The sequence below is a fragment of the Lasioglossum baleicum genome, chromosome 3, assembly GCF_051020765.1.
Source record: "Lasioglossum baleicum chromosome 3, iyLasBale1, whole genome shotgun sequence".
NCBI classification, from domain to species: domain Eukaryota; kingdom Metazoa; phylum Arthropoda; class Insecta; order Hymenoptera; family Halictidae; genus Lasioglossum; species Lasioglossum baleicum.
This window is the reverse complement of record NC_134931.1, coordinates 4,629,321-4,651,287: the sequence shown is the minus strand read 5'-3', so window position 1 is coordinate 4,651,287 and position 21,967 is coordinate 4,629,321. Positions and strand designations below refer to the sequence as shown.

The window sequence follows — 21,967 nt, the reverse complement described above, 5'->3', positions numbered from 1 at the left end:
ATAAACAATGTAGTGATGGGCATTATCGACTAAATTCAACTATCGACTAATTACTATTTAGTTACTACATACTATCGAATATTTAGTCGATAGTTTTTAGTCGACTGAAATTTCGTTTTAGTGGTTATACGTCTAGATTGCGGGCTATAGTCTATGCCTACGTATAGATCTCATTTCTCACTCACTCTTACAGCATTGTACTGCAGTGCTCACTTAGTATTATAGGCACAGTAAGAGTAAATTGGGGTAAATATACCAGACAATAATTAAATAATTAATAATAATAAAAATAATTTTTTTATAATTTTTAATAATTCGATATCGCTAATGAGTGAATGTATTTGATAGTAAATCTTATAAAATTTATTCAAAACATCCGCCGTTAAAATTCAACGAATAGCTCGATAGTTTAAGCGACTGATTCAGTAACTGAATTTAGTCGATAGTTTTCAGTCGTTTACAGGTTATTCTCGTATTTACTCTTATTCTCGATGTTCGCTAGTTAAATGAATAGTAGGACAGTATGGGACAGTACAGAGATATTAAATTTCGTGATTGAATGATTTTGTCTTTATTTAATAATAAATTCATACACTACGTTATAAATATAAATGTACACAATTTATTTATATCACATATATAGTTTATATTGCATAAATAGCAATAAGATTTTAACATCCAATATGAATTAAAGTATTGAAATATCTATTACATATTTCATTACTTGCATATTTGCACGTCCTGTCATAATTATGTATTTCTAACCTTTTCGTTTCATCGTCTGACACTGACATTTGAAATTTCAAGATGGCGACGTGTAAACAGTCGACTGAAAATAGCATAGACATATAGAGATAGACTGCGCGGCCTGAACGAAGCGCTGCAGCCCACAATGGCGGCGTGCGAGACAGAGAGAGCATTAGCCGGGGTCCATAGCGCTCTCTTTCTAATTGATGTGTCGACACATCATATAGAAAGAGAGCGCTATGGACCCCGGCTAATGCTCTCTCTCTCACTCTTTGTACCGCGCGCCGCCATTGTGGGCTTCAACTCGCCCATAAGACGGCGCAGTCTATCTCTATATGTCTATGGAAAATAGTAACCCCACCACTACTAAATTCAGTCGATAGTTTAAAAAATCAGTCGACTGAAAATAGTAGTTGAATACTATCGATTTAGTCGATAGTTTTTAGTCGATGGTGCCCATCACTAAAACAATGTTCATTTAATTTATGAATTTATACAGAATATATCGAAAATATATTTTGTGTACATATATACGTACAATTGTACAACATTTTTGTCCAACGAAGATATTTGTAAGTTAGAATTTCAGGTTTCACGTATGACATGACGTATGATCGTAAAATTATGGTCACGTATCGTATCAAACTTCAAGCTCATTGTAAATCTGCCTTATGATATCACGATGCACTTGACGAAGGAATGTTTGCTCTTTCGGTTTGTTGATTTAAAATTACCATAAAAAGTATCATGGCGTCTAAAGCCGATGTGGAAAGTATTGTTAACGAACGTCGATTACGTCGAATATACGGCAAGTGTGCTATTTATACTTTTAACATTGATAAAACGTTTCGATTTTTCGAGCTCCGTAAATATGTACTGGAAATATTGGACCGGTGATGAGGTTATGTAACATCGTTGTATTATGCATTCCAGATTGGTTGGATAATGGAAACAATAAGAAAGCTCTGCAAGAGGCAGATAAGGTGCTCAAGAAGCAGCCAAGCAATCAATGCGCCGAAATGCTCAAAGCTTTGGCTCTGTTGCGATTGGGTAAAGAAAACGAGTGTCAAGTTATTATGGATAAAGTACGCTCAAAAATACCCTGTGAGGATTCTACTCTACAGGTTATGAGCATTTGTTACAGAGAAATACATCAACGTAAGCTTGATTAGTTCTCAGAGTATCGAGTTTATCAAAATCTATTATTAAAGTATAACTTTAGATGTGGTTGTTTGTAGCGAACAAAATTAGTGAAGTATACGAGGCTGCGACTAAAGCAGATCCGAATAACGAGGAATTATTAACGCATCTTTTTATGTCGTATGTACGTCTCGGAGATTACACGAAACAACGACAAACAGCGCTTGCCTTATACAAACTTAAACCAAAAAATCCTTATTATTTTTGGGCTGTGATGAGCATAGTTATGCAGGCCATACATGCGGAAGAGAAATTAGCGAAAACAGTTATTTTACCTTTAGCGGAGAGGATGGTTTGTAAACTACATTCAAATTAATAAATTCTTGCAACAAATCAGTTACTAATTAAAATTTAAATAACAAGGTGACCAAGATAATTAAGGATGGTAAAATGGAAGCGGAACAAGAAGTCCAACTATATTTAATGATACTGGAGCTTCAAGGTAAAAGCGAAGAGATGTTAAATGTTTTATCCGGGCCTTTAGCTGTGCATCTTTCGCCTATTTCTCAAGCGAAAGCAGCTCTTTTGTTGAAGTTGGAACGCTTTCCTGAAGCAGCGAACGCATATAAAGAACTTATCAATGAAAAGTGAGTGTATAATATATATTATTATATATTATTTCTAAACGTAATACTCCGGTATTATATTATTGTATTTGTATATTACGAGCAGTACAGACAATTGGGCGTATTATAAAGATTATCTTTCGGCGGCTTTGAAATTTCAAAAAACTGAAGAATGTTTAGAATTCTTTGATAAGATTATAACTACGTCGGAGAAAAAAGTCAGGTCTCCTTACTTGGCTAAATTCGAATTATTCAAACGCACTCAGAGTAAAGGAACTATTGAAAACATTGCCGAACCAATGAACATAATGCATCAGTATTTCTCACAATTCGGAGAGAAAGACTGTGTAGTTGAAGATTTACGACTGTACTTAAATTTGTTACCGCAAGCGGGCAAGTTAGAATTGCTTCAAAAAGTAAGTACTAATAAGATTTCGGGGTACGTTACTTGTTCACCATGACATTACTTAAGATACTTTCACTCTTTTAGATAGAGAAGGATGTAGGCGTTAAACCAGATGAATTTCCAGTAACCGTGCAGCAAATGCAAAGACATATTCATTTAGAACAGCTGCATCGTATCTGCGGTTTGCATCATTACCCTAACATAAGCGTAGACGAACAAAAGCAACTAGTAGAACGATTATGTAAATTATACGAAAAGGGTAACGAGTTGTGTCCGATTCAAGAAAGATTACCAACAGATTTTTGTCCTGCGGATTCCTACATACTTCTAGCTACACATTTATTGCACGAATTGTGGAGCAATACCGATGAAGCATCCCACCTCTACAGGTGATAATATCTCTAATGAAATTTCTTCAGACAAGTTACTATTTATATAATAAAACTAAAAAATACTTTTGTAGAGCCATGTCAATATTAGAGCGCGGTTTATTATCAAGTCCTGCGAACTTTCACATAAAAATTTTACTCGTGCGAATATATTTGGAGGCTGGATTAGTAGGCGCAGCAGACCATATTTTTACGTTATTAGATGTTAAACATATTCAATTAGACTCTTTGGGCCATTTACTTGCTCCGCTGCTAGCTCCGCTTGGCCATCTTTTCTTGGCTTCTGCAAATTTAGAGATTTCCAATAAGTTTTTCGTCGCAAACTGCAAAGATGTATGTATTAACGTAGCATACAATTTTGAAAACCAAGGAAAACTTTCCGAACCTAATTTATAATGGTATGTATTAATCCCAATATGTAAACCAGAGTGCAGATCACCTAACGTTCGCCTATAAATATGGAAGTTTTGTCAAAATCCAAGAGTTTGTAGAGCTGCGGGAGCGTTTAGAGAATTCCTTCCAGTTCGTTATGACTACAATGGATAAAATGCTTTTGGAATTAAGTTGGTGTGACAGCCCGGCATCGCTATTTTCGACTATAAATAGTATGCATATTCAGCCCGAGGAAGATTCAGTACGTTTGAATGCCTTGCGGGATAATCGCGATTTGAAGGTAATAATAGTGACTATAATACATTTATTATTTATATACACAGAGTGATTCTGGGAACTGGGACAAGTTACTGCTCTTTTTAAAGTAAAAATAGAAAAAAGTGAGAGTTATAATCATATGTCATAATTAGATATGGCATAATTATCTTTATGCATTTATATATGCTTTATAAAAATTTTCGAAAAATGCTGGAGTATCAAGTTTGACAGAACTTGGTACAATTTTTATTTATTATCGATCTACAAAAGCTATAACCAATGAAAATAGGATTTTATTTGGTCCCACTTTCTTAAAATTCGTCTACAAAATTTGAAAATTGCATAAACATCCGCAGTCTAGTCATAATACATCCTAACTTCCTATGACCTTATTTTTTATTACATACTATTATTCTATTTCTCCTTGAAAAAAAACAGCAACTTGTCCCAGTTCCCAGAATCACCCTGTATATATTTTGTAATGGAAACCTAAGATTCTAATGGGTTAATACGTTTTACATGATCAGGTTGTTTGCGGATGGGAACCATTGACAGAAAACGAAGTAGATCCGACGATGCAGAACGAAACACGCGAATGTATGTTAAGACTACTTGTGGCGAGGAATTTAATACTGAAAATTTTAGCAGCATGCGCATCATCAGATTCTTCTTCGCTATTAAGTCGACTATCTAGTGAATTGAAACAACTAGATAGCGAGCAGATACCTTCGACTCTGCAACCTTTCGAGTCAGAAGGAAAGAAGAATATGCCGTGTAAGATATTGGTTCCTATGGATGCGGTAGAAAGGTTGCGCGAAGCTCATTATTCCGGGCAGTTGAAAACGATTGCTCTGTTGGCGGAATCGCTATCTCAAACAGGTTGTCCTGACTTTGAATGCATTCAAATGCTGCGAGGTTCTCCATGCTTGCAGACAATGGATATCCCTGAAAAAGAAATTCCAGTATCCTTTAAACATTTTCTGTTGAGAGCATCCACGTGTAGCGAATCTCTTGCAATGATTAGTGCCATATGTACTATGTATGCAACTCGATTACAACCTCAAGCTTCGAAGAAGAAGAATAAAAAATTAATTAAGGAAATAGAATCGCTTTCGTTGAACGATAATGATAATGTAAGACTGTTCGCTGATGTTTATACTTTAATTGCTCGTATTGTTCTGAAATATTACTAATTGAATCTTTCATTATACGATTACAGAGTTGGAAGGACATTTCAGATTTACTTGCAGAAAGGATTCAGAATTTAGACTCGGTGCTTACTGAATTTGAAAAGTATCAACTGAATACGGGATTAGATGATAGTGAGGATGATGTGCGTGCAACGATAATAAGATACGGACAGGCTAGTCTTGGACAAAGCTGTGGACCTCCGAAATCTCGAACACAAATCACTCTGAAACTGTTGAATAGTTTGAAGAGCTGAAAATGTACGAAAATTCTTGTACAAAGAATATCCATCCAACTATTTACTGATTTTTAAAATTAATTCATTTATTTTGTGTACATTATTCTTGCTTAGTCCTAACCAATCATAGATACCAACAGAACCGTTTATTACAAATTCAAAAATCTTTCTATGAGTTCGATCGCAACAAATCTGTCGACTTTGTAAATTAGAGGCTTTTCTGTTAAGTAGTTATGGTCTTTTTATAGATAATCTCACCAACCACCGTTAATATTATGTTTCGAAATAGTTGAGGAAACGTCGTCTTTGTAAAGCGTAAGACGAACACCCATGTTTTATTACTTTGTAGCAAACTATGATGTTGAAAACACAATTTAAAGACAAAAATATTGCTCATTTGTTCTCTCAGATATTTTCGTCTGTATATATTTTGAAATTAGCGTATAATTTCTAACGTATCTTAAATGTTGTTACAGATCTATTTAAAACGCAACTTTTTATAATTTCACTTAGGCTCTTCATTTCTCGAAACAAATAGATATCTGTCTGGAAAATGTGTATAAATCATAGATAAAACCTATTGGAAATAGCAACACAGAGTTAATTTAAAGAAAACTATTATTTTTAGTTATTTTACGACAAAGCTACTGATTTGTACTTTGCCTTCTACATTGTACATTAATAATAAATTTATTACTTGTTAATCATGTAATTTAAATAATCAGTTGACTAAAATGTACGAAATTAATAAATTGAATAAATTTATATGAAACTCTAAATTTAATTTCTTTTTCATGCCACACATTCGTATAGTTCTCAAATATTTTTTATAATAAACGATATGGCATGTATATCAAGTTTTTATGTTTAACGAACAAAGTGATAACGTGTACTGACAATTAAAATTAAATGATTATAAAAATCAAATTATTCTTATAATTTCGGAACTATTGCGCAAATTTAGTTTGCTAAATATATTTAGTATATTTACACTGTAAATATCACGTAAATATGACAAGGATGATGCAAGCATATAGCTATAGCGCTATATATATATATATATATTTAGTTAGTATCAGAGAGGATATATATATATTTATTTAGTATATATCAGTATTATCAGAGAGGAATTTCCTACATACGTTCGATTTGTAGACACATGTTATCAGGTATTTGTTGTCTGCTGTTTTATAATACTAAATAGTCCAAGCATTCAAAATTTACGAGTCCGAAATATTTTTAATTGGTTGGACAGCTATTATGAATTATATATGTGTGACCGACTGTGACTGACAGTAAATATATATTTACATAAACATAAGAAGCAGACCATAATAATTAATGCTACGATGGTAAACGTTGCTTCTAGTAATCTACGTATTAAATTTATATGAAGTTTTATAAATTCCTAATGTTATAATCGATGTGTGAATTACAGTCAACAAACTGGAGTAACCTTAACGATAGCACCGACAATGTTCCGGGTGGATTTTTCAACGAAAGTCGCAATTCCGTTGGCGGCAGTAAAGGAACTACTCAAAGAGTACAAAACAATGTTCCCGTTATGATTAAACATATAAACAATTCTTACAGCGATTTAAAAATTTGGGGATCGTCTGTTAATATTATCACTTTCATTGGCGTTTTACGACATATCGAAGAAGCCACTACTAAGGAAACTTACGAAATTGAAGATGAAACAGGTGAGGACTGTTTATTCATTCTACTAGCATAATACCCGTTGAAAAATCAACGGCTGGCTCATTTCTGAAGGTACCACCACTATTTTAGATTTTCTCGTATTACCAACCGTTTTCTCTATTAGTTGTGCCAATTTGTTGTTGATTGTTATTGTTTGAAACTAAATACAATAAAATCCTGTTAATGTCGCGAATTTCCATACCATCTTTAATGGAAAAGTATTCTGATAGTATTCAGGAACAGCAACGTTTGCCCAAATAATAACTGTAAACATAAAATTTTGAAATGTCACTCGTACTTTTTCAATAACAAATTTTAGGAGAGCAGGGTCCAAGCATTTCGATATAATTCATTGTCAAGATAGATGATCGTTAGAAATTCAAAACAATATTCTAAGTTAGTCTGTGCGGTATTTTCAAGACTAAGAAAGTGTTAGAACAGTTCCGGATGCTTATATGCTCCTACTTTTTCGAAAAGGGGAGAGGGGGTTTAAAAGCTGTCTTAGTACTTGAAATTGTCAGAATATTGTTTTTGATTGACGAAACAGTGTCTGCGAGTCTGGCGCGCAGGATCTTATTATTTAATCTTAACACTTGATGCTGAAGGATTTCCAGGATAAAAACATATTCGTGCACCCATTTGGGCTAACAGCTGCCTGTATACCAAATTTTGGCTTTCCATGTCTTCTGTGTTTCGTGTGATTTTTTTACCGTTACAGAGGACAGAGGAACTGGCAATTAAAAATATAGATTTACAATTTAATTGAAACTGCAAATAATATAATGAACAAAATTTAATATAATTTTTTATTGTCATATGTAAAATATTTTTGTAACGAATAAGCTCTGAAAGAGTTTTCATGATTTAGTAGAGTGTGGGGTATGAATATATAAAGAAAGTAAAATATTCGTAATTTGTCATGTTACAGGTAGTATTACAGCTTTCCGTTGGTTGGAATCAGAAAAGACGAATGTAGCGCCGGTGCTTAAATTAAATACTTACGTACGAGTGTACGGACACTTACGCGAACAAAATAATAAGAAGCATGTATTAATACTGAAAATGTGGCCTCTAGCGGATTTAAACGAATTGACTAATCACTTACTAGAAGTAACATACGTGATGTTAAAGGCTGAGAAATTAAGCAATACCAATCATGAAGATTCGAATACAATGCAAACAGACAATGTCATGGCAAGCGATAGTCTTAGCGGTTTAACAAAGGAGCAGACATTAGTTTTTAAGATTATTCAGGCAGAAAATGACAGTGACAATGGAATTGAGAGACACATACTTAAAAGTCGAGTACCAAAGAATATTTTATCGACCATCGATGATATCATTGATTTTCTAACGAGCGAAGGACATATATATACAACGCTTACCGATGACCACTTCAAAACAACTTAATCAATGATAAATACGTCCTAAATGATTTCGATTTCTATATGACTTTATCTATACAAATTAGATATATACATATATATAAGACTTTATTATTTTACACATGAACGTTGTAAATAATTATGAACGGAGAAATATATCTTAGATATATATTATACAAATTACAACCCTTCTCTTTGTTCTTTTCTTTTCGAGCTACGTTTCGTTTTAGTTAAGAATCTTTAATCGTTTATTGAGAGCAAAACTGATCTTCATTTGCTAACACTTTCTCTCAGTTGCTATATATGTCTATTGAATATATTCGTTAAATATTAACTATGTTTTAATAATTAGTTAATTGATCCATTTTTACAAATACTTTATTAAACACTGTAAAGTGTAGTACATAGTATCACAACATCTGTAGTCTATATTTATTGTATAGATAGTAATTATTACACACACACACACATATATATATGTAAATATATATATGTGTATAGAAAAGAGCGTTTCAATTACTATGTGCTGAAATCCTGCTTATTATGTAATTCCCTAAGTTTACCAACATAATTCGCTTTATACAGGGTGATTCGCTTAAAACAGACAACTTAAGTTATCTCTATCCAAGTTTCTGACGTAATCTAAGTGGTTTTGAAAGATGAATCAGATGGAACAATCGTTTTTTATAAATTGTAATCTTTTTAATGGTTTTTGCAAGGTCATTCATGTTTTTTTACGTATATACACACATTTCTTGTTGTTCGTATTGAGGTATTTAGGTGGTCTGTTTTAAGCGAAAAACACCCTGTACAATTAATCTAATTTATTAGGTAGATATAGTGTAATTATAAAAAGAATAACGTACACATATTGTAGGTACAGTTTTTCAATATGCTGTATTTTGAATATTCATTTCTAGTATATGCGAACTAAGTATTCGAACAGTTTCGTTACATACTCACAGCCAACATCTAAAGTAAAAATTCATTATACATAATTTTTCTGTTCATACATTTGTATTCGATCGTTTCAATTTCTGCCGGTAATAATAAATCGTACAGTATATACATCGAACAGCGATACATACGAAATTATAAGTTGATGCTCCGTAGTTTTACAAATGTATTGTAGATTGTCGATAATGACAATATTATGTCTTCCAAAAATAATTACATTTGCAAGCAATATACATAGTTTCGTTTGCAGTTTTGTAATACATAGTTTTTCGTTTTAACCGAATCGTGCATTCGAAAGATATTACCATTTTCGCTTACAATAATTTTCATAAAAGAAATACATGACTTTCTTTATAGTTCGCATATGTATATTATATATCTACGCGAATTTTTGGCACCTGTTTTATTTGCCATGTACGGAAATTTTTCAAAGAAATCTTTTCATTTGAACCGGTATAACTTGCACATCAATTATACATTCTTCGTGTTTTAAAAATGCATATACATTTACAAATTATAATACAAAAGTATTTACCTGATTATCGTAATACGCTAAGTGTCCTGCACCTTTAAAGGAAAACTGTTCGCTTACGCCAGCAAAATCAATTCGCTGAATAAAAAATTAACTTTCTGCGTCTAACTAACCATTATACAAATGTCTATATCGATGAAATTAGCGTAAAATACATTTAAGTATAAGAATTGAAAATTACATTGTACGTATTACCCTTAATAACGTACAAAAGAATTAATATTTTTAACGGAACGGAGTTTCGCCACAAGGATATCAATTTATTGTCATACGTTATGAATGTAAAAATTTTATATAAATATAGTATTTTTGACAGAAGAAACGACTTTTGAAATCTTTTCTTATATCTTAGCGATTTTATCAATTAATATACTCAAATGCATAACGCGCACTTAGCAGATGTAAGTTGGTGTCACCGTATTGTACCTGATTCAATTTAACATAAATCTGTTTGTTAACGATTGTTTCGAGCCAGAGCCTCTGCTGAGTAGTAAATAACGAGCAACAATATATAAAAAGAAACAGCAAATTTACATCGATAAGTATTTCCTTTTCTCCTCTTTGATAATCTTCATGAAATTTAAATTTACAGAACTTAGTACAACCAATAAATGTACATATATTTGAACATGTTACACACATACACGCACACGCACGCACATACACGCCGATTATTTAAGAATTTCGATATTTATCTAATCTAGTATCGATGACAATCAAGCAGCAATAAATAAATGAAAAATAAAATCGAATATGTATCCATTATAAAGTGAAAATGTAACAGGAATTGTGTTCGTTCCTATGTAAATATATTTGAAACAAACAATATATGTCGATATAAGAATGTATTCTATAATTACTGAGAAATATTTATACTAATATAATAAAGGCAGCTGATACTGGAAACATCTTTATAAATCTATGACAGATAGTTTTGTATTAGGTATAATAATCTGCATAGACAATAAGCCTTTCAAATAAATACATTTATCAGTTGAACGTACAGTATAATATATTCAGCAATCAATGCAAGTTCGTTTACCCAATATAAATTAGTCTTTACAAATGTCTCCCGACCAAACCTGGCAAGGCGACGCGTGTGTGCAGTGGTAGTAGTGGTCCCGGAATAACTTCTCCCATCACAGTTCCCAGCTGCCCCACAAAGTATTAGACACATCAAGAATCCATCTCTCGATTCTTACATATTATTTAGTGACATACTAAATACAATTATTCAAGTATCAATATTGTGTATTTGGAAAATTCTGGTTAAAGTCATTCATGAAACATTACATACAACATATAAAGAGCTAGACAATTTCGACTAAATCTCTCACATAAGAATACTATGATTAGAAACAGTTTGTCAAACAAGGAAAAGGCTTCTCTGTAATCATAAGAATAATTGAAATTATATAAAATATATAATAATAGGATTACCATATTTTAGGAAAGACAATGCGGAATACTTCGAAAGAAGTTCATTTCGATATTGAAACTCGTTCTACCCCAATATACCCTCAATCCTAAACAAAATATTACTAAGACATCTACGTTTTTCATGAACATTACTGATTTATTTTTTCCTTCATTTATTATATCATTATTACACTGCGGATGTTTATGCATTTTTCAATTTTTCTAAGACAAATTTTAAGGAAGTGGAATGAAATAAAATTCTATTTTTAATGGGAACAGCCCCTTTGTAGATCTAAAACAAATAAAAATTGTACAAAATTCTATCGAATTTTATATTCGAGCCTTTTTTCAACATATTTTCAAATACAACCCCAAAATTAATTGTAAAATCAAGAACGGTTTGGATTAATCCTGGATTGTTGGTAACCCTAAGTACATAGTAATGTCGAAACAATTTTATAATGATACACATACAATTTCAATTCCCAAAAATCTATATATTGGAATTTTCAAATTGATGGAAGGCAATTATAACTTTGCCCTCTCCTTGTTGTTCACTTTCAGTATATATCGATACTTACATCAAAGCTTTTGTTGTTACTGTATCTTTATCTTGTCCAAAATACTGAACAATATTTTTCGAACAAAAGAAACACCAGAAAAATATAATCAACATTTACAGAAACTACATAATACAAAACAGTAATATTGTTGCGAAGACGTGAATAAGTTATGGCAGCTGCGAAGTTGCCTCCCCCTGCGATATTCAGAAGACATTGCGAAGGTTTAAATTAAAGCCATCCCTGTGATCGAGAGAAGTCAACTTCCGTATCGAGACTGTGGTTCCCGGACACCGAGGGTGGTTGTAACCAAAACGTCGAAGAAAAAAGACATCGAACGATAATAGAGATTCAGAATGAATCGTTTCTTTATAAACAAATAGCGATAAAGCTTTTGTTAAGAATTTGTATAATATATTTATAAATAAAGAATTTGTTTTCCGGCGAGAAGAAGCCAAAGCAGCCTCCGCAACAATATCGTATGACACCAAGATTGCATATGCACATACCTAGGTCATGATTCGCTCACTGTGTATCAATCGAGGTATTGCTTACAATGTACCAAAGAACATACACATACATCTTGTATCATTTTAAGAACTTGAAACTTATCTGGTAACAGGATTCCACGGATTAGAAATTAAATACATTCAGAATTCATGAAAGAAACAAGACAATGTTAAAAAATACAAATAATTATGGCATGTTGTAAAGTAAGAAGAACACTGTTTTAATATTAAAAACATAATTGCAGCCAAATCTTCGAAAATGTATACAACTCATTATCGGCAATAAAGTATACGTTAAATTCACTTTTACAAATGTGTTCTGTTTGGGGAGCTCCTTAGATGTGTATCTGGAGAAACCAAATAGAAATAAGCAATAAAAACAAATCGAATGAAAGAATCAAATTAATAGAAATAATAAAACAATGAAAAATTAAAAATCTACATGTACCACTAAAAACACTCTATTACAACTGTACAACAGTCATGAAAACATTGATATCTGTAAGAATAAACTGTTTGCCGATTGCACAGTAATTTACTTAATTCAGAGAAAAACTTGGATAGTTCTAATATGGCTCTTATACGGAAATTGAATTGAATTTAAATTTCATATTTACAAGGGAACATAGCAAACACCAGGCACACCGATTTTAATGAAATTCACGTAATCTCTCACGTAACTATACCTCTCAGTACTTGGAAAACTATTTGACATATGCTTTTTCACAGCCCTTAAAGTTCTCTTTAATACGGATCTCTTGAATACGGATAACTGCCAACAGAGCATACATTAAACATTTTTCCAAAAATGATGTCTCACGTAAATTTCATTAAAATTGGTGTTCCTGAATTCAATATGTTCTCTCTTGTTACTTATTTCTTATATTCTATTAGAAGAATACGATATGTAAAACTTAAGCATAAGGATGTGTGCATTAAGCTATTTGCAGCACTGTGTAAAGGGTACGTCAAGAACTCTACTTAAAAATTAGGGAGAGGTAGTAGTACAGTGAGAAATATTTTTAATAATGCGAAGGAGAAGCTGATGGAATAAAATTATTTTCTTCTCTAAGAATAACTTGGTTACTAGTAGTGTAAGTAGTGTGCAAGCGGCAAATTTGAAATAACATTCTTAATAGAGAACATAACGGCTGGAGAGTGATTTGGTTTCTCATGCAATAACATTCAATAAATAACAAATCTAAACTAAACTTTTTGTAAGTACAGCTATATCTAGATGAAATGTAGGAAGTGTGAGGAAATAATAAAATAGAACTGCAAGGGACAATGTCTACTCCCTCAACCTGTTAATAAGTTCTGATGTTACTAAAGTATGAAAGCTTACAGATTCATTGAATACTGAAAATTATGTTTAATGTTCGGTTACAATATTTGTAAGAAGTTTGGCAAATTTCGATAACATTTTGCTGTACATTTATGCCTGTGTCGAGCCGTTCGCTATGATCATTCTACTTTCAAAGAAATCCCAATATGTATGTACATATCCTAGGAATTTCTCGTTTACGTCTTATATATCATCTGGTTTTTATAAATTGCATTCATACTAAAATACACCACACTATCACGCCAACAAGCTCTGAGTACAGAGACAACGAATCAATATTCTTTTGCACCGATATTATCTTTTTACCTTATCGCTAATGTTAAAAAAAGGTACAGTTAACGCAACATATCGTAACAGCTCCCTAATCGTTTAAATAAATATGTTACAGATACATAAATTGTGACTTTAATATGATAAAATGAATAAATATTAAATTTCCTTTGAAATACACGAGTTTATATATACCATTTTTCTTTTTAATCTATACAAAAGTATGAAATTATTAGCTAATAATACAGTTCTTGTTTCCATGGCAATGAGAACAATTGAAGTGAAATTATTATTAAAAACATTTTATACAAAGGAATTACTTTTTAATTGTATCTCCTACCCCCAAAGTCTGTATTACAAAGTTCTTTTATTCAAAAAATCTTCTCAAAATACTATTTTCAATGGTTTCCGCCCCATTACAATGTTCGTAACGGAATAAATCCTTCCATTCCAATGATTCTTAGGTCTTCATCATCATCATCATCGTCATCATCATCAATCCTTTTTCTCTAAAAAAATCGGTAAGAACGCGATCAAATGTAGACTAGAGAAATTGCTTGAAATGGCTAAAGAAAAAATACAAGTTCTTTGGCGCTTAAGTTAAATCAACAGAAATACCTTTTCAACATTTAACGGTACAGCTATATCAGCAGACATTAAACATAATTTTCAAATTAAGAACATAACTCTCAAATGAAATTCTATGCAGAAATCAGAAAATAAAAAATGTGTCTCTTTATATTAAATTAGTCTATATATTACGTGAATGAGGAAGTGTTAAATTGTAGAGTGTCGCATACATGTATATATATTGATTCTTCAATAAATTCTAACTCGTTAATTCCTTCATGTGTTTATTAAAGATAACCAGTGACTAGAATAGTTGCATACATTTACTGCACTTGTAAAATAACTTTGGTAAGAACACTATATATATGTAAATTCATGCCTATACAGAGTAGGGTTTCAACTTCAGTATATTTTATAATTAATTGATATTTTTATCGGTGTATCGATATTGTTTAATTAACCCATAGAAACTAGTTATGTTAAATAGCAATACATAATATATCTTTTACTCTTGTAAACAAAGTTTACTCACAAAGGTACTTGGCAATAGATACGTATGCATAATGTACGCTATTTAGTATTTAGATCACTTGTATATCATCGCCTTCCTACAGTGAAGATAAATAAATATCTCATGCATATCAACACATTTTATATGAAAGAATTTAAGCGTAAGCAATTATTCGTCAAGTTAGGAAAGCGTATAGTCGAATTAGTTGAGTTTCCTATAAACTGCTAAGGACATTCATGGGAAGCTTGAAGACATCGAGTAGAAACGAAAGCGTTATTCTAAACATTGAATGAATACTTTCATATAAAATGGAAAGACTATGTTGTACATGTGTCTTCGAGAATTTAGATGTAAATACTATAACAAAGGGACATTTTTCAAGTGACGTGTAAAATATACATGTAAAATGTATAAATGATAAATTTATCATCTGTACTGATGTACCAAGTATTCTCGCGTATGGATCAGTATTTGTACAAAAATTTCAGTATCTCGATTGAAACGTTAACTTCTACCTTCTGTGTAAGTTAAGAATTACATAAGGTTCGTCTGGATTAGTGGCATCTGTGTTGTTAGGTTGATAGCACGGGTTAATAGTGTAATTGAGATTAGGTTGATGAAAACTCACCGGTTGAACACTAGTCCTTCGTCGTTCCATTTCACGATCTTCGAGACAAAAATCTGAATCTGAATCTATTTTTCTAATTGCGTCATCCTAATCACAATCGAAATCAAGAGTATTATATACCAGACTATAATTATCTGTTTACGCGATTTATTCGATATATACGTCTGTACCTCTGTCATTTGTTGCGTTGTTGTGAGAATCCTGGCCAGAGGACCACAACATACGGGTAGCGTCTCCAGTAACGTAGGTCTGGAGTGTGTAAGGAGTGGCTTCATATAGCGAGTATCAAAATCACCCCAGATCCTGGCGAGTAATGCTTTCTCATTAGGTTTCGCACTACTGCCTGGTAATGACCCATCCTGCATAGAATTATACTGTGAAAGGTGAAGGATACTTCGATTATCCATCCTGTATGATCATGATACTTTCTTCAAATGTAATCAACTAAACAATTGTTGTTGTTGTTGTTGTTATTATTAAAGATGCTTTGAGAGGCATTTATTTTGTTGAAATAATTTAAATTATATCGCAATAATGTAAAGATTAAAATATGTATAAGGCAATTTCATAAAACATCGATATTAATAAGATTTCTTGTATAAATAAAATATTTAGTGTTAGGTATTAATGAACATGCGTTATTGTTCGTCATTACATTCGTGTACCTTGTTAATTATGACTGTATATGTTTTGTTAATGAATATATAAAAATGTATAAATATATATGTATATATATATATATATATTGTATGCTACTAATCATCAACATACAGAATGGATAACAAAAACAATACGAAAAAATATTTAAGCACATGCTGCTTATCAAATGGAACTCGACGAAAATAAAATTCATGGTTTTAAGTATATACAATGTGTGGTTATTGAGTGCGTTAAATATATAAATGTAGCAAAAATTAACATAAACATTTGTAAAATTGTTAATACTGTAATTTTCCAAGTTTCGATTAAGCTGCTTTCAACGGGAAAATAACGAAACAATTGATATATTTGAAAAAATGAATGATCATTTCAATTATATTTTCATTCAATCATTCATTCATTCATTCAATCAATTATATGACATACGTGTTTTTTTATATGTATATGCACCAATACTGGTAATTCGTATAAACAAACACAAACTATTGTTAATAGTTATCGCAAATATTTTAATAAGATGAGATATCCTAGATTTTTCGATTAAATTTCTTCAACTTGAACGTCTATCAATGGCAGAAAGCAACTCTTATAATACCAGTCATAATGCACAAAACTAGTAATTTATATTTTATATTCTATACAATTCCATAAGAAACCATGAAACATATGCTACAAACACAAATGCCAAAATACCGATAATTTTGAATACATCGTTTTTTATACGAGAATTATTCCGAACCATGTACATAATAATACTCAATTCTTGAATTAATAAGAAAACATACCGAAGGACTTCGCTCCCTACGTATGTCCAGATCTCCAAAGCCACCTTCGCCTCCAGACTATTAAAATTAGCAAGTTAAAGTTCCTGTACTTACTAGATTAATTATCAAGCGTCATTATATAGAATTAATAAAGCATTCTTATAAATTTCATTGTAATGTAATTAGACATGCTGGATCTCTCAAAAAGTTAAGTTCTAGTGCAAGCTATAGTTTTAGTAGTTTTTGTGCATCAATAACCCAATATTATATAAGTGTGGCTATAAGAAACAAATGTTAGTGAATGTAATCTTTAGAAACAATCAATAAGTACAGAAATTATATTCCTAAAAATTCTGAACCAGATTCTATAAATGTTAAAAATGCATGTCTAGAGACATCGGGTTATAATGGATGACAAAATATTAACGATATTAGAATAATCTCGTTTAAAAGCATTCATGCATGAATACCTTTGCATATAAATTATTTTAAAGAACACACCATTATGCATTAAGTTCAAATCAATTTGAATAAACAAAATAATTATATGCAGATTACAAGTAGATATAATCCAAAATCTTTTATATTTACTTTAACTTAAGTTTATGTGAATTTATTAGCAATAAAATCATTGTTGGGATAAAAGTAAATTAAAATGAATATATCCTCGTACAGTGTTTACTAGCATCAGTTATTAAGCGCCTGTCTAAATACTAAATTATACTTTCATATCTACTGGGAGATGCTTTCTGTTATAAAATATAAATTTTCGTATAGAATATTCTAACGATGATCTTATTAAAATTTTGCTCTGAAAAATGATTTACATTTATGTACTTCGGGAGAATGAGTTGTATAAATTTTTATACTTCTCCTCCTTCTTTTATAATGCCTAGGGCTCTAATATGTTTACATAAAACATTGTAATAAAAGGAGGACGATAATTCATATCTTTGCGTAGCAAACAACATTGATAAAGATTATACGTATATAAGAAAGAACTGAAACTTAATTACTAAAGTCACCAACAAAATGCAGCTTGTTTAAAATATAGGTATTAGCAACACAGAAATATTATTATACATTCTCATCTTAGAAGGCTGTTTCTAAAAATTGCTATCAATTTGCTTACATTGACTTTTTATGAAAAACAAAAAAAGAATAAATACATACATCTAGGACACAAAGTATGTTAATGCAAATTCAATTTCATATTACTCTAGTGAATCAGTGCTAACAATTGGGATTTAATATTAAAAAATACCTAAAATACTTACACTACGCATTCCATTATGCGATAGTCCTTCTATTTCTTCGTCTACCCCGACCCTAAAATATGATTGGTTTGAATGTAATAATTATAAGCAACTATATATAATATATATCACATAATTATTTGAATATTTCTGTAAACTTACGGTATATTAAACCAACTCAAAAACTGAGTTGTTCCTCCACCTTGGAAAATCACTGTCAGAATCACAATTAAGCTTGTCGTTGTCAACATAGCTTGTCGGGCGTCTGACACAGTATTCCTGATGGCTAAGGCGAAACTCATAGCGCCTCTCAATCCAGCAAAGAATAACATATGTTGGTAATTCATTGAGATTTTTGGCTTTCGCGCCAAATTTAATATAAACGATAACGGATACACATTTGCTGCACGGCCTAACAGTGCGCATAACTATGAAAAATAAAGTCAAGGATTTACGTCTTAAAAATACGACCAATTAGTTAGTCGATAAATTGATATCACTCAAGGATACAAATCCTGCGAAAATAAATCCTGGATCGAAGTGATGTTTCGGGAAGGTAAACATCGAGACACCAATGTAACTGAATATAAAATTTTCTGCTAAAAAATTTAAAAGTTCGAACAACTGTTTTGTTCTTTGACGCGAGTCCGGGCTTAAATTGTTGTAAGTATAATGTGCCTGACATATACCACAGAATAGGACAGCAACCACGCCTGTACAAAACAATAATTTTTTATTAAGCGAAAAAAAATTCCCTTAAAGAATCGGTTGTCACACTCTCATTTTATGGTTTACCTGTAAGATCGGATGCCTCGGCAATTAAGAAGGTGCTATAAGACATTAAAACAAATAATGCTGATTCCAGCAAAGGAAAATCTCGGACTCTAGTAAATTTAGTTAACAAAGCTGTAATACAGCCCATTGTGGCACCAATAAATAATGATAAACTGAATATTCCAACAAAGTCGCCAAATGCTTGGAAAAAGGCTACAGTTTCAAATCCACCTGAACCTGATTGGTAACGTTCTCCGTAGTTCTGTATAGAACTGCAATAGAACATATATATACACATATATGTAAATACACAGTCAAACCTCGATAACTCGAACCTCTATAAGACAAAAATTTTGTTCATTCCCTTCCACTGCACTTTAAAAACCTCTATAAATCGAAATAAAACTTCCTTTAACTCGAATTACTTTCCACAGATGTGGAAGCTAAACAAGCCAAAACAGCAGTAAATGTTTTACAAAGTATTCTCTGCTTTGGCTACTGTTGAAATATCATTGATCAACAATTCATAAATGCAGGGTAAAATCACAGATTTCTTTAATATGTAATACTAATATGCAAGAGTGTAGTAGATTATTACTGATCTCCAAGAATTGAACTACTTTTCTTGAAAACTATTAGAATCAGCAAATTATTAACCCTTGTACAAATCCCCTGTAAGTCGAATTTTCGTAGGGTAAACCTCCCCCTTACTCCAAGACTTGGCTTAGTCGAAATCTTCCCTTCAGATTCGATTTATCGAGGTTTGGCTGTAGTAGTATTTAGAAATAACATTGTATATATAGGTACAACAACAAATATAAATTTCCTCGTACATACCCGCTGAGTACAATAGCAACTGCGTCGTTTAAAACACTTTCCCCGAATACCAATGCATATAAATTTACATCTACATGTAAATCATTAAAAATAGAAATTATAGTTAAAGGATCTGTGGGAGATATTAAAGCTCCAAAGTATAATGTATCCAAAAATGTGAACGATTCAGAAAGGTGTGGTATTAATTGTACAAAGGCATACATCAAAGCTCTGAAATACAAAGAAAAATACAATGTACACGTGAACACATTCTAAGAAGAAAAAAATAAGAGATAAATTTAATCCGATTGACCTACGGGTGGACAATTATCGAAAGATATTCTCATTACTAAAGCTTTTCTACATCGAGAATAATGTGTTTCTTAATTGGTATTTCTCACACATATATCATAAATACATACCCTATAACGAATGCTGAAATTGTTGTTCCAATTAAAGCATACATAAGAATCGCTCCTAAATTTCTAAAGAAATATTTCTGGAATAAAAAGTGTATCAAGCAAATTATATTGTATATTATTTATTATAACGTGGTACATAAATATACGATAAAGTTACTCACTCGTTTTAAGCTATAACCGGCGTGGAAAATAATCGGAGGTAAAATAATATTGAAGAATATTTCAGGATCGAAGGTGGCCTATAACGATCGAGTTATTTGTTAAAACATCGACGATAAACAAAAATGCATTTTATAATTCACTTTATTACGGTACCTTCAAATCGATCTCGTTATCCTGTTTGTAAATTTCTCCTCTAAACGAATAAGCAAATGTTTTATTCTTAATAGTGCCACCGCCTTTATCTTCCGGGAAGCGTAACCATAATGTATCTGGAGGAACTGATTGATTGTATTTACTACTGTTGTCTGGCACAACAGGCATATGAAGTATGGTGCTACTCGTTGTAAAGCCATAACGAATTATTGCTCCTATAATTAACCCTGAAATTTATATATTAAAAATTAATGAAAAGCATTGTTTAATATACATCATTCAAAGTATCAATTAATGTTTTTTAATTGTACAAGAATGTGCCCTCGAGGATTTACATAACTAGAATTATCATTATATAATTTTCTTATAGTCTATGCATTCGAGTTACTCGTTGCACTGTCCACCATAAAAATTACAACGATCAAAGATTAATAACCATGCAGAGTTTGCACAATATATCAAATCTTTCTAATGCTAAACACCATCGTAATCATTATTTCAGGATATCTAATGATAAAAATGAAATATTTACTTGTATCTCAAGCGTAAACTTTATCATCAACTAGAAACAAAAGATCCATTGTTGTTACATGCAACTATGAAATAAGACTTCTTATTGCAGCACGTATAGATTTTTACTTTACACCCATACATTTCGATATTATTCTTCTATTCTAAATAGAATTGGAAAAATGATTTACTACGTTTTTAACAATAAAAAGCAGGTGTTATCTTGAAACAGAAATTGCTTATCATATATGTATCTACACGTACAATATAACGATAGAACAGACGATTTAGCGTAGCTACAATTGAAAACCGATATAAAAACTTGCGTGACATGTTTCTATGATTGATTGTAACACGTACGAATAGTAATAGCAGACGACTTACCGTAAATGACAGCTAGACCAGTTTCATGGAGGAATCTAAGTCGACGATGCTTAAATGTCCATATTGTTAAAACAGTTAATATCAATAGAAACGTGTACAGTAGAAGATTCAAACTATCGAGCCTGTGTAACAGCTGTGCCTTAGCATCTAATTCAATGTCTGTCGCGGCTCCGTTACACGATTCTAACACGATAATACAGAAAATTATAAGGAGAAAAATTCGTGCACCACCTCTCACTGCCATCTTTACTTTACAAGCATTTCCCAACAAACTGAATCAAACTGTCAGTTCGG

At 31.7% G+C, this 21,967-nt stretch overlaps 3 protein-coding genes across 8 annotated transcripts; 2 read left to right on the top strand and 1 right to left on the bottom strand.

Moving 5' to 3' along the window:
* The first annotated feature begins 1,371 nt into the window (after positions 1 to 1,371).
* Psidin (phagocyte signaling impaired) lies at positions 1,372 to 6,185 on the top strand. Of its 2 annotated transcripts, XM_076420049.1 has the most exons (10): positions 1,372 to 1,555; positions 1,681 to 1,905; positions 1,986 to 2,239; positions 2,311 to 2,534; positions 2,620 to 2,929; positions 3,004 to 3,308; positions 3,383 to 3,641; positions 3,736 to 3,981; positions 4,487 to 5,092; positions 5,179 to 6,184. In XM_076420049.1, the coding sequence occupies exons 1-10, from the start codon at positions 1,495 to 1,497 to the stop codon at positions 5,401 to 5,403; spliced, it is 2,715 nt and encodes a 904-aa protein (XP_076276164.1). In that variant the 5' UTR covers positions 1,372 to 1,494; the 3' UTR covers positions 5,404 to 6,184. The 2 variants fall into 2 exon arrangements, with proteins under 2 accessions (XP_076276164.1, XP_076276165.1); XM_076420050.1 differs by lacking the exon at positions 1,372 to 1,555 and having other exon boundaries at positions 1,731 to 1,871; positions 5,179 to 6,185.
* A 293-nt stretch (positions 6,186 to 6,478) lies between these two features.
* LOC143207064 (replication protein A 32 kDa subunit-like) lies at positions 6,479 to 8,511 on the top strand. The gene is made up of 3 exons (XM_076420095.1): positions 6,479 to 6,737; positions 6,824 to 7,088; positions 8,015 to 8,511. The coding sequence occupies exons 1-3, from the start codon at positions 6,735 to 6,737 to the stop codon at positions 8,494 to 8,496; spliced, it is 750 nt and encodes a 249-aa protein (XP_076276210.1). The 5' UTR covers positions 6,479 to 6,734; the 3' UTR covers positions 8,497 to 8,511.
* Positions 6,749 to 21,949, bottom strand: Nhe3 (Na[+]/H[+] hydrogen exchanger 3). Of its 5 annotated transcripts, none has more exons than XM_076420064.1 (13): positions 21,674 to 21,949; positions 20,780 to 21,006; positions 20,626 to 20,703; positions 20,465 to 20,541; positions 20,064 to 20,273; positions 19,248 to 19,498; positions 18,963 to 19,165; positions 18,615 to 18,880; positions 18,474 to 18,525; positions 17,218 to 17,274; positions 15,943 to 16,146; positions 15,773 to 15,859; positions 6,749 to 12,795 (listed from the first exon to the last, which is right to left on the bottom strand). In XM_076420064.1, the coding sequence occupies exons 1-13, from the start codon at positions 21,915 to 21,917 to the stop codon at positions 12,784 to 12,786; spliced, it is 1,968 nt and encodes a 655-aa protein (XP_076276179.1). In that variant the 5' UTR covers positions 21,918 to 21,949; the 3' UTR covers positions 6,749 to 12,783. The 5 variants fall into 5 exon arrangements, with proteins under 5 accessions (XP_076276179.1, XP_076276175.1, XP_076276176.1 ...); XM_076420060.1 differs by having other exon boundaries at positions 6,749 to 11,112; XM_076420061.1 differs by lacking the exon at positions 6,749 to 12,795 and adding an exon at positions 12,802 to 14,572.
* Positions 21,950 to 21,967: the final 18 nt, after the last annotated feature.